Source organism: Xenopus laevis, chromosome 9_10S (assembly GCF_017654675.1).
Source record: "Xenopus laevis strain J_2021 chromosome 9_10S, Xenopus_laevis_v10.1, whole genome shotgun sequence".
In the NCBI taxonomy this organism is placed as follows: Eukaryota; Metazoa; Chordata; class Amphibia; order Anura; family Pipidae; genus Xenopus; species Xenopus laevis.
The window spans coordinates 105,970,739-105,988,886 of record NC_054388.1 but is presented as its reverse complement, the minus strand read 5'-3'; the positions used below and the strand labels follow the sequence as shown (position 1 = coordinate 105,988,886).

Below are 18,148 nucleotides of genomic sequence, written 5' to 3'. Positions count from 1 at the left end.
CAGATCTAAGAACAACACTCAATAGTAAAATCCAGGTCCCACTGAGACACATTCAGTTACATTGAGTAGGAGAAACAACAGCCTGCCAGAAAGCAGTTCCATCCTAAAGTGCTGGCTCTTTCTGAAAGCACATGACCAGGCAAAATGACCTGAGATGCACCTACACACCAATATTACAACTAAACAAATACATTTGCTGGTTCAGGAATGAAATTTTATATTGTAGAGTGAATTATTTGCAGTGTAAACGGTGTAAATTAGAAATAAAAACTACATCATAAAAATTGACTGTATCCCTTTAAAGACTTTATTACCTGTACCTGTCACATGACTGGAAGGGGTGTCTGTCCAGTAGCCCTAAAAGCTATTTAAAGACTTTATCCCTTGTCTTTTATTGTAGGACCTCAGTTACAATCAGCTGAGCGAGTGCCCGCGGGAGCTAGAGAATGGCAAGAACATGCTGGTACTGAACCTCAGCCACAACAGGTGAGAGGAAGAAATAAAGATGCTTTGGGATACACAGCGGGTGCAACACCTACAGGCTCTTTTAACACCCTGAGGTTGCATGTTGTTCTTGTAGCCAGCAGAGAGAGACTGCCTTTTGTTTTGGTGTCTTATACTTAGGAATGCACCGAATCCAGGATTCGGTTCGGGATTCACCTTTTGTTTTGTTTTTTTAACAGGATTCGAATCCTTCTGCCCGGCCGAATCGGAATCCTTAATTGCATATGCAAATTAGGGGCGGGGGGGAAATTGTGTCATTTTTTGTCACAAAACGAGGAAGTAAAAAATGTTTCCCCCTTCCTACCCCTAATTTGCATGTGCAACTTAGGATTCGGTTCGTTATTTGGCCGAATCTTTCATGAAGGATTTGGAGGTTCGCCAGAATCCAAAATAGTGCATCCCTACTTATACTATTGAATTACAGAATTATCTCAGGGCTTTTAAAGACTTTTTTTTTCAATGTATTTCCATAGCATCGACAACATCCCCAACCAGCTGTTCATAAACCTGACAGACCTGCTGTATCTGGATGTGAGCGATAACAAGCTGGACAGTTTGCCCCCTCAGATGCGACGGCTGGTGCACCTACAGACACTCATTCTGAATAACAACCCGCTCTTGCATGCCCAGCTCAGGTGAGCATAGCCACCCCCATCCTATGGCATTAGGAAACTGGCATGGGCACAAGCTTTTGTCCTGTGATTCTGGTAATAAATCCATCCTGTCCTTTTCACAGGCAACTCCCTGCAATGACCGCCTTGCAAACCCTTCACCTGAGGAATACGCAGCGCAGCCAAAGCAATCTACCTACTTCACTGGAAGTCCTGACCAGTCTGTCAGGTGAGTCTGGAAATGCAAATATTCCTATTAGAGCTGAAGGAATATACAGTGGATCGGTGATAGTAACACCTGAGACCAAAAGAGAATCCTCTTGAATTTGTTTGCTAAATGCCTATACATAATTACATAAGAAGTTAGATTGAAAAAAGACACCAGTCCATCAAGTTCAACCTTGTAAGTCTATATATAACCTGCCTAACTGCCAGTTGATCCAGAGGAAGGCATAAAACACCATCTGAAGCCTCTCCAATTTGCCTCAGAGGGGGAAAAATTCCTTCCTAACTCCAAAATGGCAATGGGACCAGTCCCTGGATCAACTTGTATATGAGCTATTTCCCATATCCCTGTATTCCCTCACTTGCTAAACACCATCCAACCCCTTCTTAAAGCTATCTAATGTATCAGCCTGTACGTTATATGTTGTCCTACAGTAGAGCTTTGCTGGGTGTCTTTAACCCCACAGACTCTCATATAAGCAGCATGTTGGATAAAGCTGCAGGGTTTCTTTCCTGCTCATGTTTATGTATTATGCCCTTAGATGTGGACCTGTCTATGAATGAACTGACGCGTATCCCAGAATGCCTTTACACACTTTCTAACCTAAAGCGCCTAAACCTCAGCAGCAATCAGATCTCCGAGATATCCCTGTGCATCGACCAGTGGGCTCAACTAGAGACTCTCAACCTGGCCCGGAACCAACTCACCTCCCTCCCTGTAAGTCACTGGCATAGTACTAGCTTCCCTTTATTCCCTGTAGCTTTATACCCTGTAGCTCACCCCACACCCTGTTAGTTTCTTGGCCTAGATATCTCCGCATCCCTGTAGGCCCCTTGGGCTGAAACTAGCTTGCCCGAATCCTCTGTCCCAAAAGATACCATGACTCCATCCTGAACTCATGAATTTTAAGTCCCGTACCCACAGAGCTTCTACTGGTTCTGGACATTTCGTATACAGTAGATGTTGGGATGATGGACCCAGCAGAATTAGCACTTGGTGGTTTTAGTAGGTTAGAGAAACAAGGTGCCCCAGAATAAATTGTAAATGACTCGCCAAATAGTAAATGTGGTCCGGGTGCACCAGGAGCCCATGACTAAGTGCCCCAAGTGGGTGTGAAACGCATAGGGTGGATGGAGATGCAAATATACACTTTTTAACTTTGTACAAATAAAAAATATATTTTTAACTAACTTTCTCTGGTCCTGTGGATCCATCTGAGTGCCGGTTGGCCCTGCTTCTTCTTCATGGTTTTAGTAGGACCTGCTCTTGTTTCATCTCCCTAATTCCTCTTTCTTCTCTTTTTCTTTTTTTTTTTGTTGCTAGTCAGCCATCTGCAAGCTAGTCAAGCTGAAGAAGCTCTATCTGAACTCTAACAAGCTGGATTTTGACGGTATCCCTTCTGGGATTGGCAAACTGTCCAACTTGGAGGAGTTTATGGCTGCCAACAATAACCTGGAACTCATCCCTGAAAGTCTGTGCAGGTAATAAGGGTTATCCTGTTCAGTCAACGACTAAATTAGACCCAGTTTCCTGGCCTCACTCCTTCATTTCTCTCCACATCAGGTGCAGCAAACTGCGCAAGTTGGTCCTGAATAAGAACCGTCTGGTCACATTGCCCGAGGCCATTCACTTCTTGACCGATGTGGAGGTTTGTTTCCACCTGCAGTAGGGGGATTCCATTCTGTATCCACTAGCTGGTGCTATTTCTTACTACCTTAATGTCCATTATGCAAACAGACCGAAAGCCTGTTGTCATACAGTGCCATCGCTCTGGGTTTGGATTTTTCATAATAAATAGTGGGTGATGTAGAGCATTAAAGGGGAACTATCACCAAAATGAAAATTCAATATAAGCTTCCTCATACTGAAGAAACTTTCTCAATACAATCAATTAAAAATTCTGTATTGTTTCTGAAATAATCCAAGTTTATCTTCACTATCCCTCTCTCAGTATCTGTTTCTCTTCATTTTGTCTTCATGCAGCAGTTGGGTGTCAGATGAATGATCCAATATATCTTATAGAGGGCTCCTTTCCTAGCAGATGTATTAGCACTCACTCAAATAACTAATTCCAAACAAAATCTAACAAAATAACTGCCTTTTGCACAAATTCTGCATGTAGAGAGACAGGATTTCTGGCGATTTTAATAGTGAGCTCTAATACATCTTGTAGGCTAAAGAAGACCCCCTATAAGATAATTGGATCATTCATCTGACACCCAACTCCTAAATGAAGACAAAACGAGGAGAAACAGATGCTGAGAGAGGAATAGTGAATATAAACTTGATTATCTTAGAAATGGTACAGAATTTTTAAATGATTGTATTTAGAAAGTTTTTTTTAATGTCAGTATGCTGAAGCTGATATTAAAATTTGCGATACTTCCCCTTTAACATAATCTCATACATGCTTAATTCTGTCCTACAGCTCTCTGTCCAAGAAGCAGGACACTATAGAACAAATCAGAGTTTTCCCTTCCCTACAACTGCTTATTCGTTGCTTTGTAGGTGCTGGATGTCCGAGAAAATCCCAACTTGGTGATGCCACCAAAACCAGCTGACCGCACATCAGAATTCTACAACATCGACTTCTCACTGCAAAACCAGCTCCGTCTTGCAGGAGCCTCCCCTGCAACTGTTGCTGCCGCGGCTGCTGGGGGTAAGTGCAACTGTATCCCAAACTTGACTTGTTGAAGCACAGTTTGTAATGCACTGCACCAGTTGGGTTTGACTTTACTGATGTGGGGTCTACTTCTAATGATGGTGTCCCATTCCTACTAATGCAGTGGCTTTATCAGGATTAAAGGGATTCTGTTATGGTTTTTATTTCTAAATGACACTGTTTACACTGCAAATAATTCACTCTACAATATAAAATTTCATTCCTGAACCAACAAGTGTATTTGTTTAGTTGTAATATTGGTGTGTAGGTGCATCTCAGGTCATTTTGCCTGGTCATGTGCTTTCAGAAAGAGCCAGCACTTTAGGGTGGAACTGCTTTCTGGCAGCCTGTTGTTTCTCCTACTCAATGTAACTGAATGTGTCTCAGTGGGACCTGGATTTTACTATTGAGTGATGTTCTTAGATCTACCAGGCAGCTGTTATCTTGTGTTAGGGAGCTGCTATCTGGTTACCTTCCCATTGTTCTGTTGTTAGGCTGCTGGGGGGGAAAGGGAGGGGTGTGATATCACTCCAACTTGCAGTAAAGAATGACTGAAGTTTATCAGTCACATGACTGGGGGCAGCTGTGAAACTGACAATATATCCAGTCCAATTTCAAAATTAAATATAAAAAAATCTGTTTGCTCGTTTGAGAAACAGATTTCAGTGCAGAATTCTGCTGGAGCAGCACTATTAACTGATGTGTTTTGGAAAAAAAAATTTTTCCCCATGACAGTATCCCTTTAACTAAATTGTATTAAATGCTGTAATTAATCCAAGTATAGTCGCACATGGCCTAAAAGAGCTGGCCACCAGAAGGGTGAGTTAATGGACCTTTTTGTGCACCAGCACGTTATACATTGTTCCCCTGCCTTAACCGTTTCCTAATCTTCTTTCCCAGCAGGCAGTGCTACAAAGGACCCCTCGGCCAGGAAGATGCGCCTGCGCAGGAGGAAAGACACCTCCCAGGATGACCAGGCCAAGCAAGTGCTGAAGGGAATGTCAGATGTGGCAGAAGAGAAGAACAAGAAGACACAGGTGGGTTGGAACCAGGAAGCCTACAAGCAATGAGCCTTGTAATGTATAAAAGCATGGCACCTCTTTTATCTCCTTGGCAAGTGATAAATCTGCCAGGGTGCACCATGTTCCTCTCCAGACTGATCTTTCTTCTCTCACCAGGAGAACGGCGACATGAAATACACCGACCAGAAGGCAAGAAGCTGGGTTCAGGGGCTGGAGAAACCCCACTTGGACTATTCTGAATTCTTTACAGAGGATGTTGGTCAGATTCCGGGTGTGACTGTCTGGCAGATTGAGAACTTTATACCCACTCAAGTGGAGGAGACCTTCTATGGGAGATTCTATGAGGCTGACTGCTACATTGTGTTAAAGGTAAAGACCCTTTATTGTGACCATTGCCCTCAGAATCTCCTAAAATCGCACATATGTTTGTCAAGTAATTCACAAAGAGTTAGTATTTTTGGGTAACTGTATTAGCACCTCAAAATACCTAACCTATAGGCTACAGACTCGTTAATATTTATTTTACTATAAACCAGACGTACCTGGACAGCCTTGGGGCTCTTCACTGGGAGATCTATTACTGGATTGGCCAGGAGGCCACACTGGACAAGAAAGCCTGTTCTGCCATCCACGCCGTCAACCTGCGCAACTATCTGGGTGCTGAAGGTCGCACAATTCGGGAAGAGATGGGAGATGAGAGCGAGGAGTTCAGTCAGGTGAGGGTTATAAAAAAAAAAAAAAAAAAATATGTGGCATTCTGCCCACTCAATGGAATACGTTCTAGTGGGTTTTGGAGGTGTCCAACTGTAAGGGAAGGGTTTTTTATTGCAGTGGCTGTGAATGACCACAATGTAGGTGCCACTATGTATGGGATTGCCATTGGCATTGCCATAAAAACAGTCTGTTTGTGTTGATTTCTCTGTAGGTGTTTTACAATGATATCACTTACATAGAAGGAGGAACAGCCAGTGGGTTCTATACAGTAGAAGAAGCACAGTACATCACCAGGTAAGAACATTATGACTGCCAGATTGTTTGCTCTATTAACATGCTGCATTGGGAGTAGAGAGATTAAAGATTACATTCATTATTTATTGTGTTTTTATTCCAAGATATTAAGGGATACATGTACTGTTAATATGAATGAATTTTGTTACAACAGCGCCACCTGCTGGTCAGTTTCCCACCAGTCTGACCACCAAGTAGTCAAGGAAGTTGTCAGGAGAAAGAAAGAGGCTGCTCTGATGTTCTTCTGCTTAGGAAAGATTTGAGAGAGGTTTCTAATTGTTTTCCTAAGCAGAAGAACATCAGAGCAGCCTTTTTCTGACAACTTCCTTGACTACTTGGTGGTCAGACTGGTGGGAAACTGACCAGCAGGTGGCACTGTTGTCACCCCAAATTAATTTATATTTACAGCACATGTATCCCTTAACATTTTGGAATGAAAACAAATACATAATGTAAATTACAAAAGTGCTTAGAATAGCCCCTCATCAATTTTACATTCATTTATTTTAAAGGTTTCTTATCCTTTAATAGTTGTACTCTTCTGCCTAGCTAGAGTCGGGGTGCTAAGACGAGAAAGTAAGTGTGTGGCAGAAGGGGATAATAGGAGGTGCAGGCAGCAGCAGTGCAATAGGCAGCAGCTTGTTTTCCTGCAGGTATCACTCTGATGTTTCCCTCTGTTCCCACAGGCTTTACAGAATTTATGGCAAGAAGAATATCCGTCTGGAGCCAATGCCTCTGAAATCTTCCTCTTTGGACCCTCGGTTTGTACCTGGAGCCCATTATAACCCAGAGCCAATTGTGTAGTGTTACTAGCTGGCATGGTCTAACTCTGTCCTCCTTCCCCAGGTTTGTGCACCTGCTGGACCATGGCACGGAGATCTACATCTGGAGAGGATCTCAGGCCACTCTGAGTAACACTACCAAAGCCAGGTAAGTAAGTCAGGCCTGTGTCACTGTGGGGGGAGGGTTCCTGCACTTACCTTTAATGTGAGTGAGGGTGGGGAGCAGATTTTTATAGGTATTTATTGCTCTGTTCTATAAAAGGGTATGTATGGGCACTTGTTCATGCCACTGGAAAGTTCATCTTGGAAGGGCAACCTGAGGATCTCTAGCTCTAGTACAACAGCCTGGAGAGGAATTGCATCCCGTATATAAATGGATGCTATGATTGGAAAGGCTAAATGCACATTAAAGTATAGCAGCCGATGTGAGGGGCCTGGATGACTGCATGTAGTTATACAAGAGGGATCTAGTGGCCTACAGCTATGTGAGAGGAGGTCTAGGTGCCCTGATCTCCCCCATTCTTCTCTTAGGACACCTTACATAGGACATTCCCCTACATGCAGTGATCACCCGTTGCTTCCTTCTTATCTCCTTCAGGCTGTTTGCTGAGAAGATCAATAAGAATGAACGAAAGGGGAAGGCAGAGATCCTACTGCTCACCCAGGACATGGAGACGGCTGACTTCTGGGAGTTGCTGGGAGGGCAGCCAGATGAGATCAAACCCTGTGTTCCCGATGACTTCCAACCGCCACGTCCCAAACTCTACAAGGTACAAGATTCCAGGATGTGAGCACAATCCCAGTGATGTTTGTGGTATTGCTGAGTCCATACTATTGAACAGGGATCTGCATTCTTTCTGTTGGCAAATGTTTGCCTTGTATTCTGCTCGCCTTGTTCTGTCACCTAAACTATTGCTTTCCTCTTAGGTTGGCCTTGGCCTGGGCTACCTGGAGTTGCCTCAGATTAACTACAAGATTTCTGTGGAGCACAAGAAAAGGCCCAAGATCGACCTGATGCCAGAGATGAGGCTGGTGAGACCTCCTTGTCCTGTATAATGAAGTTGAGTCTAATAAAACCGCTCCAGATAATGCTATGAAACTTGTTTCTGCAGCTGCACACCCTGCTGGACACAAAGAGCGTGTACATTTTGGATTGTCACTCGGACATTTTCATCTGGATCGGAAGGAAATCTTCCCGGCTGGTCCGGGCGGCAGCTCTGAAGCTGGGACAAGAGCTGTGCAGTATGCTTCACAGACCCAAACACTCCATAGTGATCCGGAACCTTGAGGGGACTGAGTGCCAGGTGATGTGCCCAGTGACCCCAGTATTATTCTTTGCACCCTGAACTCTTCACCAGATATTCTGAAGTACCTCTTTTCTTTCTTAACCAGGTGTTTAAGTCCAAGTTTAAGAACTGGGATGATGTTCTTAAGGTTGACTACACAAGGAATGCTGAGAGTGTGGTACAGACCGTTGGCCTGTCGTGTAAGGTAAAGAAGGACGCGGAAAAAGACCAAATGAAAGCCGACTTAACAGCGCTCTTCCTCCCCCGTCAGCCGCCAATGCCAATTTCCGAGGTGAGAATTGTCTTTGGGATTCATTGTAACCAGTTCCTCAGAGATACGGTCATGGGAAAAAAACGCATCAGTTAATAGTGCTGCTCCAGCACAATTCTGCACTGCAATTTGTTTTTCAAAAGAGCAAACAGATTTTTTTACATTTAATTTTGAAATCTGACATGAGGCTAGACATATTGTCTGTTTCCCAGCTGCCCCTGGTCATGTGATTTGTGCTCTGATAAACTTCAGTCACTCTTTACTGCTGTACCGAAAGTTGGAGTGATATCACCCCCCCCCCAGCAGCCTAACAACAGAACAATGGGAAGGTAACCAGATAGCAGCTCTCTAACACAAGATAACAGCTTCCTGGTAGATCTAAGAACAACACTCAATAGTAAAATCCAGGTCCCGCTGAGACACATTCAGTTCCATTGAGTAGGAGAAACAACAGCCTGCCAGAAAGCAGTTCCATCCTAAAGTGCTGGCTCTTTCTGAAATCACATGACCAGGCAAAATGACCTGAGATGCACCTACACACCAATATTACAACTAAACAAATACACTTGCTGGTTCAGGAATGACATTTTATATTGTAGAGTGAATTATTTGCAGTGTAAACAGTGTCATTTAGAAATAAAAACTTTATAAAAATCATGACAGAATCCCTTTAATGTGATTCTGTTGAAATAGACACAAGAATATGTGCTAGAAAAGGAACAGAATCCCTAGTGGCTAGTTGTGGCTAGCAGGCCCGGACTGGCAATCTGTGGGTTCTGAGGGGCTGCTGTATGGTTCAATAGAAAGTTAACATATAGTGGACTGGTAGGGGGCTGTTTGGGCCTCTGTGTACTTGGAATGGCAGGGCCTATTTTGACTCCCAGTCCAGGCCTGGTGGCTAGTGTAGTAAAACTTACCATGGGAATCTTACAGGCAGAGCAGCTGACAGAAGAGTGGAACGAAGATCTGGATGGAATGGAAGGTTTTGTACTGGAAGGGAAGAAATTTGCCCGCCTGCCAGAAGAAGAGTTTGGGCACTTTTACACCCAGGACTGCTACGTGTTCCTGTGCAGGTAACTTTTCAATGGGTGAGCAGGATGAATTGCATGTGTGCCAGTTACTAGCAGAACTGGGCATGTTCAGGTGTTTAGTTATCCCTTTGCGGACATGAGGCTGTGTATTTCCCAATATAAGACCACAATCTTTTACGTAGAGTGAAATATTGGGTGAAAACTTATTGGGCTGGTCACATTGTCTTTCCTTTGGTCCAACGTACCACAAACGTGGTCTTATGCAGAGGTTCTGACGATTCTGCCACTTGCAGGTATTGGGTTCCGATAGAGCAGGATGAAGAGGAGGAGCAGCGGAGCAAGAAGAGGAAAATCCACCAAGATGGAGAAGAGGATGAAGAAGAGGAGGAGGAGGAAGACAAGCAGCCAGAAGAAGACTTCCAGTGCGTGGTGTATTTCTGGCAGGGCAGAGAGGCCTCCAATATGGGATGGTTGACTTTCACCTTCAGCCTTCAGAAGAAGTTTGAAAGCTTGTTCCCAGGAAAACTGGAGGTGTGTTCCATTGAATTCTGAGTTCCAGCTCACTCCTCCCTGTTGTGATTTGGGTGTTGTGGTGCCACTTTTTCATATATTGCTGGGGCCACTGTGCTATAGATTTTTTAAAGGGGACCTGTCACCTGAAAAAAATAATTCCAAATCCTTGCTTATCATGTTAGTCAGGCAAAACAAACTATTACACAATATATATTTATTTGATTCTGTTTTTTTTTTTGGTCTGGGAATTCATAATTATAACAAGCAGGCAGGAGCCATTTTGTGGAGACTGTTATTAAGACAAGTCTTGTATCATCTCAGAATCTTGTTTGTGCACCAGAATGGGGGACCTGATGTCCATCCCCATGTCCTGGCTACACAATTAAATGGTGAAGAGAATGGGGGAATGTGGGGAGAGCAGTGACATGTAGGAAGTGCTGAATGGAAAGTGAAAGTAATTGTCTGCCCCCATAGGCCAAGTAATATTTGATTGACGGCTGAAATTTTTAAATGCATTTTAACCGGCTATGAATGCTTTAATTAAAAAAAAAAAAAAAAGAATTTTGATTTTGTTCTACAGATTTTTATGTCTGGGTGACAGGTCCACTTTAAAACTGCGTGGTCTTCAAGTGGGTATTGAGCCAAAAAACATTGAAAACCTCTGCTGTGTATTTTTTATACAGTGGGAAACCTTTAGGGATGCACCGAATTCAGGATTCGGTTCAGGATTCGGCCGAATCCTTCTGCCAGGCCGAACCGAATCCGAATTTGCATTTGCAAATTAGTTGTGGGGAGGGAAATCACGTGACTTTTTGTCAGAAAACAAGGAAGTAAAACATTTTTCCCCTTCACACCCCTAATTTGCATATGCAAATTCGGGTTTGGTATTTGCCCGAATCCAAAATAGTGGATTCGGTGCATCCCTAGAAACCTTTAATTACATTTACATACAAACAGAGCAGCTTTTCATTTTATAGGTGGTCAGGATGACCCAGCAGCAGGAAAATGCAAAGTTCCTCTCGCACTTTAAGAGGAAGTTTATTATCCACAAGGGGAAGAGGAAAACCAAAGATGTGGAGCTTCAGCCAAGCCTCTACCACGTACGCACCAATGGGAGCGCTCTCTGCACCAGGTAGGACAGTGGCTAATGAGACTGATTGGCTGTAATGAGCTTATTCTGAAGCTTGCTCATCCCACTCTCCCCTCTCTAGGTGCATCCAGGTCAGTACAGACTGCAGCCTGCTTAATTCTGAGTTCTGCTACATCCTAAAGGTGAGTCAGTCCTCTCTGTATGTACATTTTAGCTTTCACATCTATACATCTCTGCTGTGTCCTGTGCATGCTTTTCTTCAAGATCAGTGCTGGACCAATCAGTGTAGAGAGCCAAATAGCTGACATAAGACATGTTGTATTGAAGTGATGATGTCATGAACTGCAGTCTACAGAATACATCGCTGACCACTCAAAACCCTTGGAAGTCCACATCTGGCCCTTGGGTCTCCATTTTAATAGCCATGTAGTAAAGCTACCCATATGCTTTCATTATTGTTCTGGGGCCTTGGTTGTTCTATGTTGCTTTAAAGGAGAACTAAAGCTTAACTAAAGAAGTAGCTAGAAATATTGTACTTATTGTTTTGGGCATCTATACAAGCCCAATGGAACCAAAGCCCTTTAGCAGTAAAGATCTGTGTCTCCAAAGATGCCCCAGTAGCTCCCCATCTTCTTTTCTGCTGATTCACTGCACATGCTCTGTGCTGCTGTCACTTACTGAGCTTAGGGACCCACTCACAATATACAGTACACATAGAATAGAAATGTCACAATATAAGGCTGATTAGTAATTAATACAGATAATTACTACATGGCAGCACAGAAACCAGTGCAATTAGCATCAGAATTTAATAATCAGCAAACCTGTAGCATCAGCTTATATTACAGCCAGGGAAGCTCATTTTCTGCTGGATAATTAGTGACGAGCCCTAAGCTTAGCTTCTCAACAGCCAATCAGAGCCCACTGAGCATGTGAGTGTCACAGACACTTTCCAAGATGGTGACCCCCTGTGACAAGTTTGAAGTCCTGGATCATTGCTGCTATTGACAAGCTCAAACTTTAGCCTCGTGCAATAAGTTCACTTTATAAAATTTGCCATTTTTAGCCATATTCATGTTTATTTCTCCTTTAATGGACAAACGTCGTTGCTGTTTTATCTTTCCAGGTCCCCTTCGAGAGCATTGATAACCAAGGCATAGTGTACACGTGGGTCGGCAGAGCCGCAGATCCGGATGAAGCCAAACTCTCTGAGGACATCATGAATCACATGTTTGATGACACCTACAGCAAACAGGTGGGGACCAGAGGATTGTGGTCTTGTAAACCCCCTACTCTTTACACCCACTGTTGCTACTGCAACGTCTTTCCCTTAACCCTTTCCCTTTAACTGGCTCAGCTTGCAGTTATGGCCTTGCTCCTATTGTCTCAGGCCGTCTAGCCTTAAGCTTCTGTTGTGTTCTCCTAACAGAAAGCAGACATAGTTCAGCATCATCAGGATGTTTTTTGATGCCATCAGGGGTGTGGCCAGTTAAACAGGGCTCTTCTCATAGAGTAAAATATTGCTTAAAAAGGTGGAAAATACTCCTATACGCAGGGCCGCCATCGGAAATCACAGGGCCCCATATGACAAAATTTCCTAGGCCCCCTGTGCTGCGCCCACCGCAAGCCCCACCCACAGGTCCGCCCCCCCACCACACAGTAAAAAAAAACCCAAAAAAATATTGGTGGCTAGGGTTCCCACATGTTAATAAAAAAAAAAAAAGATATTGGTGGCCAGGGCCCCCCCCCCACATTATAAGAAAATTGGTGGCCAGGGCCCCTTAAACGTCCATGCCTTCCTGAAGTCAGCAGCTCTCAGAAAGATGGGGGGGCCTGGCTAATCAAGTAAGTGTGGTGTGGCCAGGCCCCCCTTACCCTTGGGGCCCCCTACAACTCTCTCCCCCCTGATGGCTGCCCTGCCTATATGCTGTGCAAGCTGAGTATCATTCAGAAGACTTTGTGTATAGCTTTCACCAGTAGGAGGCGGCACACTTCACTTCACTCGGATATGGTCCTGCAAGTCCATATCCTCTTGATGGGGAGTCATGAGCTGACTGTTGGCCATGGGGCAAACCATTTGACAGAAGTTTTATATACTCTGTAGCTCCCCCCTGTTGGTGGGTTAAGGGTCCTCTGGGCCCTTGCAAATGTTTTGACACCAGTGCTGGATTCTGATGCTTTTTGCATCTTCTAATTTCTTTAAAAGGGAAAAAACGTTTGCATCAGTTAATAGTGCTGCTCCAGCAGAATTCTGCACTGAAATCGATTTCTCAAAAGAGCAAACAGATTTATTTATATTCAATTTTGAAATCTGACATGGGGTTAGACATATTGTCAATTTCCCAGCTGCCCCAAGTCATGTGACTTGTGCTCTGATAAACTTCAGTCACTCTTTACTGCTGTACTGCAAGTTGGAGTGATATCACCCCCCTCCCTTTCCCCCCAGCAGCCAAACAAAAGAACAATGGGAAGGTAACCAGATAACAGCTCCCTAACACAAGATAACAGCTGCCTGGTAGATATAAGAACAGCACTCAATAGTAAAATCCAGGTCCCACTGAGACACATTCAGTTACATTGAGTAGGAGAAACAACAGCCTGCCAGAAAGCAGTTCCATCCTAAAGTGCTGGCTCTTTCTGAAATCACATGACCAGGCAAAATGACCTGAGATGCACCTACACACCAATATTACAACTAAACAAATACACTTGCTGGTTCAGGAATGAAATTTTATATTGTAGTGAATTATTTGCTGTGTAAACAGTGTCATTTAGAAATAAAATCTACATCATTAAAATCATGACAGAATCCCTTTAACGTTCTGTTTGTAGGTGATAAACGAAGGGGAAGAACCTGAGAACTTTTTCTGGGTGGGCATAGGAGCTCAGAAACCCTATGATGAGGATGCAGATTACATGAAGTACTCCCGTCTCTTCAGGTAGGTTGCTTGTGCCATATTCCACTTAGGTCTACTAATCAACCAGATCTTTGCCTTCAATAAATAACTGCTGACTGATTGCTGTGGGTTACTAGACCTGTAGCAAACTTTACACCTTGTATTACACTCCCCTTAAGAATAATGGGACATCACCAAACAAAGGCTCCTCCATGGCCCAGCTCTAGAATAACGGCACCAGAACCATAGAGCAACCTGCCTGTGGCCTCCTCACTTGCTTCCAGTCTTCAGCCCAGTGAAAGGACTGCGTATGTGACATGCGATGTTGGCTCTGCCATTGATCCTCCCCTCTTGTTTACCCCAGGTGTTCAAATGAGAAGGGCTATTTCTCGGTGTCGGAGAAGTGCTCAGACTTCTGTCAGGATGACCTCGCAGATGATGACATTATGTTGCTGGACAACGGCAGGGAGGTAAAATAAAATCGGACTCTTAGAAATGACTCCCGTCTCTGACTTAAACTGAAGCCTCCTATTCTTGTGGCTCATAGATTGTGCCATAAAACCCTCAAGCAGGCCTGTGGTGCTGCCCCAAGGGGGGACCTATGCCTTGTCGGGGTGTGGGTTAAAGGGGTTGTTCACCTTCAAACACATTTTCCAGTTCAGTTGGTTTCAGACAGTTCACCAGAATTAAAGACTTTTTCCAATTACTTTCTATTTTCTATGTGTGCCCCTTTTTTGTAATATTGAAGTGTAAAGTTTCTTTTTTCACCTTCTAAAGCAGCTCTGGGAGGGGGGTCGCCGACCCTGTAAACCGTTCTAAATTTAGTTGATACATTTCTTTGTCCCTGCTGAGCAGAATCCCTGAGTTTCATTACAGGCAGCTGTTAGAATTGATACAATAGTTGCTAATAATCCAGAGATGCTGCTGAGAAATGGATCAACTAATTGTTGCAAATTGTAACAGTTCAGAGTCTGCACCTGAATTACTGAGCTGCCAGACTCAAACACCAGAGACACGAACATTCAACTTTACACTTAGATTTTGGAAAAACAGTAAAAAATAAATAATGGAAAGTAATAGAAAAAAGTCTTTATTTCTGGAGAACAATCTGAAAACAATTTGGAAGGTAAACAACCCCTTTAAAGGAGAATGAAAGGCAAAAAAATAAAATCCCATTCTTCTTTCTTTAATGAAAAAGAAACCTATCTCCAATATACTTTAATTAAAAAATGTGTACCGTTTTTATAATGAACTAAATATGCAGTGAAATTCTCCCTTCATTTACTGCTGTGAATAGGAATTGTCATACGGTCCCTAACTGCTCTGCAGGGAAACAATCATACTTATGAACAGCAGGGGGAGCCCCCACCTTACTTCCCAGCCATGCAGAACTCAAGCAGCTTTGTTTGTTTCCCTGTAGAGCAGTCGGTGACTGTGTAGAGATTTGTATTGGATTTTATTTTTGCCTTTAAATCCCTTTTACTGTTTCCAACTCCAGCTGCAGGGACAAAGATCATGGAGCCAGATTTAAACAGATAAACTGGGATTCTATTTGGAGGATTATTTTGCTGCAGCCACTGGTTCTGCAGAGTTGGAGAAAGTTTGTATTAAACAATACAAAAACTATAAAATCCACATTAGATTACATGATAACACAGGACCCAGTGCAGTCTGTATATTCTGATTATTAATCAGTCTTGTTGTATCGGCTTCTGCCAGATATTATTTGACTTGTGCTGTTTTGATCATTTATGACGATCCCTAAGCAGCCCAGACCACACTGAGCAAGTGCACAGTCTTGGTCTTGCAAAGATGTATAACAAAGTAAATCATTTGTTTGATTAGGCTTGTGGTGCAGTAAGTTCATGTTTATGTTTAGTATACAAAATACAGCATTTCTAGCCTTATTCTATTTTACACTTTACTTCCCCCTTTAAGGCTGATTGACATTCATTTAGAGATTTGGGGAGAATCCCTGTTTGCTCTTTGAGATTTCATTGTTTCTCTATTCCAGGTTTACATGTGGGTGGGAACGCAGACCAGTCAGGTGGAGATCAAGCTGAGTTTAAAGGCCTGTCAGGTAAGTTTGCTCCCCTGGACCCTGCTGTGTAAACATGTTTTACATGACATTCACTTCATTCTCTTCCTTCTCCCCAGGTTTATATTCAGCATATGAGAGCCAAAGACACTGAGCATCCTCGCAAACTGCGCCTGGTCCGCAAGGGTAACGAGCCTCACGCCTTCACACGCTGCTTCCATGCTTGGGGTGCTTTCCGTAAACCCCCATCCTAGATCCATCCCACTATACACAAGACTTTATACCAGGTTTTTCCCTAAGAAGATGAGTGGCTGCTCTTGCTATAGAGAGATCTCTCAACTAATCCCACACCCGTCACCAGCTCTCCTGCCTCGGGCGATTATTTGGCAACTCCAGTCAGTGTTTAAAGGCGTCTGCACCTTAGTGTGGAAATATTTTATATTCTGTAAAGTCCGACTCTCACTGCTACTGTCTGTGGTTTTATATACTGAAAAGTGTGGTCTTTGTGAAACTGACACTAGGTGGTGCTCTCTGCTGGCATCGCATGAGTTGCGTGAGGTTGGGTGTTCTAACAGGACAGGCTCGGTTCTCCAGATGACATTAAGGGTAGGGCAGATTTATCAAAACGCCAGTTCAGATTTTAATAAATAAAAACTCACCCGCGTTCTATTAATTCCAACGGGATTTGTAGAAGGATATTTATCAACGGGTGAAAATTGGAACTCGCCACTTCATAAATATGCTTCCAAAAATCCCATAGGAATGAATAGAACTTGGGTGAGTTTTTATTTATTAAAAACGGAATTCACATTTTGATAAATATGCCCCTAAGCTTCAACTCCCAGCATGCACCAATGCTGAAGGTGCTGGGAGTTGCACTTCAACGTCATCTGGATGGTGACGACAGGGTGAATTTCTTACAACAGGATTTTAATATCCGATATAGATCTTAAAGTGACAGCTGTAGCCATTTCTATATGACTAATTATATGGTATTTGTCACCAAAAACACTAGTTTACTGCTGGCTCCTACCTGGAGGGAGGTTGGTAGGTGTTCTTTAGTGACTATGAAGCGCTGGAGACCTTGCTCCCCCAGGGTATGAAGAAACACTTATCTCTCTATAGAAGAGCCTAGGGCTGGACAACCCCAATAAAGATCAGAGCAACAGGTTCTTATTTAATCAGTGACTGTGGATGGAGGGATCTGTTCTTGACCCTGCTGGCCTCAAAACTGCCTGTCTAACAAGGCCACACCTTACACCCTGTGGGTCCTTACACTTGTTTCTTAGCACTGTGCTAAGGAGAATGGGGTGGGGGGGATGACAGATATTTACTGTATGAGCTTTATACTATTTTAATAAATTTGCACTTCACATAGATCTCCTGTGTAGTTATTTGAGGATGTGTCAGATTCTACTAAGCAGTTCAGGTGCCCTTCTCAATGCCTGGAGACCCAAAATCCTCTGCAGAAAAACATTCATTAAATTATGATTGGCCGGTAAGGTTGTCGCTGGCTGGTGTGGGTCACTAATGCTGTGTGGCTTGGGGGTTTAAGAATCTCTTCTGGTCCTGGACATTGACAACACAGGGGCTCCATAGATGTTCTTACATTGTTATTACACAATTACATTGCCCTAAAGCCAATGTGAGAGGCATGAGTAGAGTACAGCGACCACCAACTCCATGTAGCCCCATACAACAGGGACATCCCAACTCGTGTAGAATGGTTTTCAAGGTTACCTTTGGCATTTGGGAGGAGGGTGTGAGCTGACATAAGACAAGTTGGGGTTAGTTTTGAGGATTCAGATCTGGAGTTGGCACCTGTCGAGTCATGGCCAACGTCTTCATATTTCTGTGGACATCCTCTTGCCATGTATGTGTGTTGGATAATTTAGGAGTATCTTCATCTTGTTGGTCTGAATCATGAGATAATTCACCCTCTGAGAGGCAAAGGTCATCCTCTGATTCTGGAGGACACGGAGAGGGGTTGCAAGTTACTATCACGCTCTTCCTCTGAGGAAGATGGGGCCCTTCGTATAGTGGCTTTTGTCCTTGGGTTCCCTAGCCGTGACAGAAACTTGTCTAGGGAGAGGGCTAGTTTTGGTATCCCTGTGGCAAATTGGGCTGCCCATTCCTGAATGGGCTGCTGATCTGCTGAGGATGTCTCTTAAAGGAATTGTAAGTTCTGCCAACTGCTTTTTCCTGGA

General features: G+C 43.5%; 1 protein-coding gene across 2 annotated transcripts in view; it reads left to right on the top strand.

Annotated features, from left to right (window-relative positions):
* flii.S (FLII actin remodeling protein S homeolog) overlaps positions 1–17,320 on the top strand; it is a 38,653-nt gene extending 21,333 nt beyond the window's left edge. Inside the window, exons 5-30 of one of the 2 annotated variants that reach the window (XM_018237491.2) lie at positions 401–486; positions 978–1,139; positions 1,241–1,344; positions 1,883–2,058; positions 2,665–2,822; positions 2,905–2,989; positions 3,850–4,000; positions 4,907–5,040; positions 5,182–5,394; positions 5,562–5,741; positions 5,951–6,033; positions 6,720–6,794; positions 6,880–6,963; positions 7,414–7,585; positions 7,743–7,847; positions 7,928–8,119; positions 8,208–8,393; positions 9,306–9,445; positions 9,697–9,934; positions 10,894–11,048; positions 11,128–11,188; positions 12,133–12,261; positions 13,839–13,945; positions 14,268–14,373; positions 15,918–15,983; positions 16,061–17,320. In XM_018237491.2, the coding sequence (XP_018092980.1) occupies positions 401–486; positions 978–1,139; positions 1,241–1,344; positions 1,883–2,058; positions 2,665–2,822; positions 2,905–2,989; positions 3,850–4,000; positions 4,907–5,040; positions 5,182–5,394; positions 5,562–5,741; positions 5,951–6,033; positions 6,720–6,794; positions 6,880–6,963; positions 7,414–7,585; positions 7,743–7,847; positions 7,928–8,119; positions 8,208–8,393; positions 9,306–9,445; positions 9,697–9,934; positions 10,894–11,048; positions 11,128–11,188; positions 12,133–12,261; positions 13,839–13,945; positions 14,268–14,373; positions 15,918–15,983; positions 16,061–16,195 (3,483 nt within the window). In that variant the 3' untranslated portion in view covers positions 16,196–17,320. 2 annotated transcript variants of the gene reach the window in all.
* The last annotated feature ends 828 nt before the right edge of the window (positions 17,321–18,148 follow it).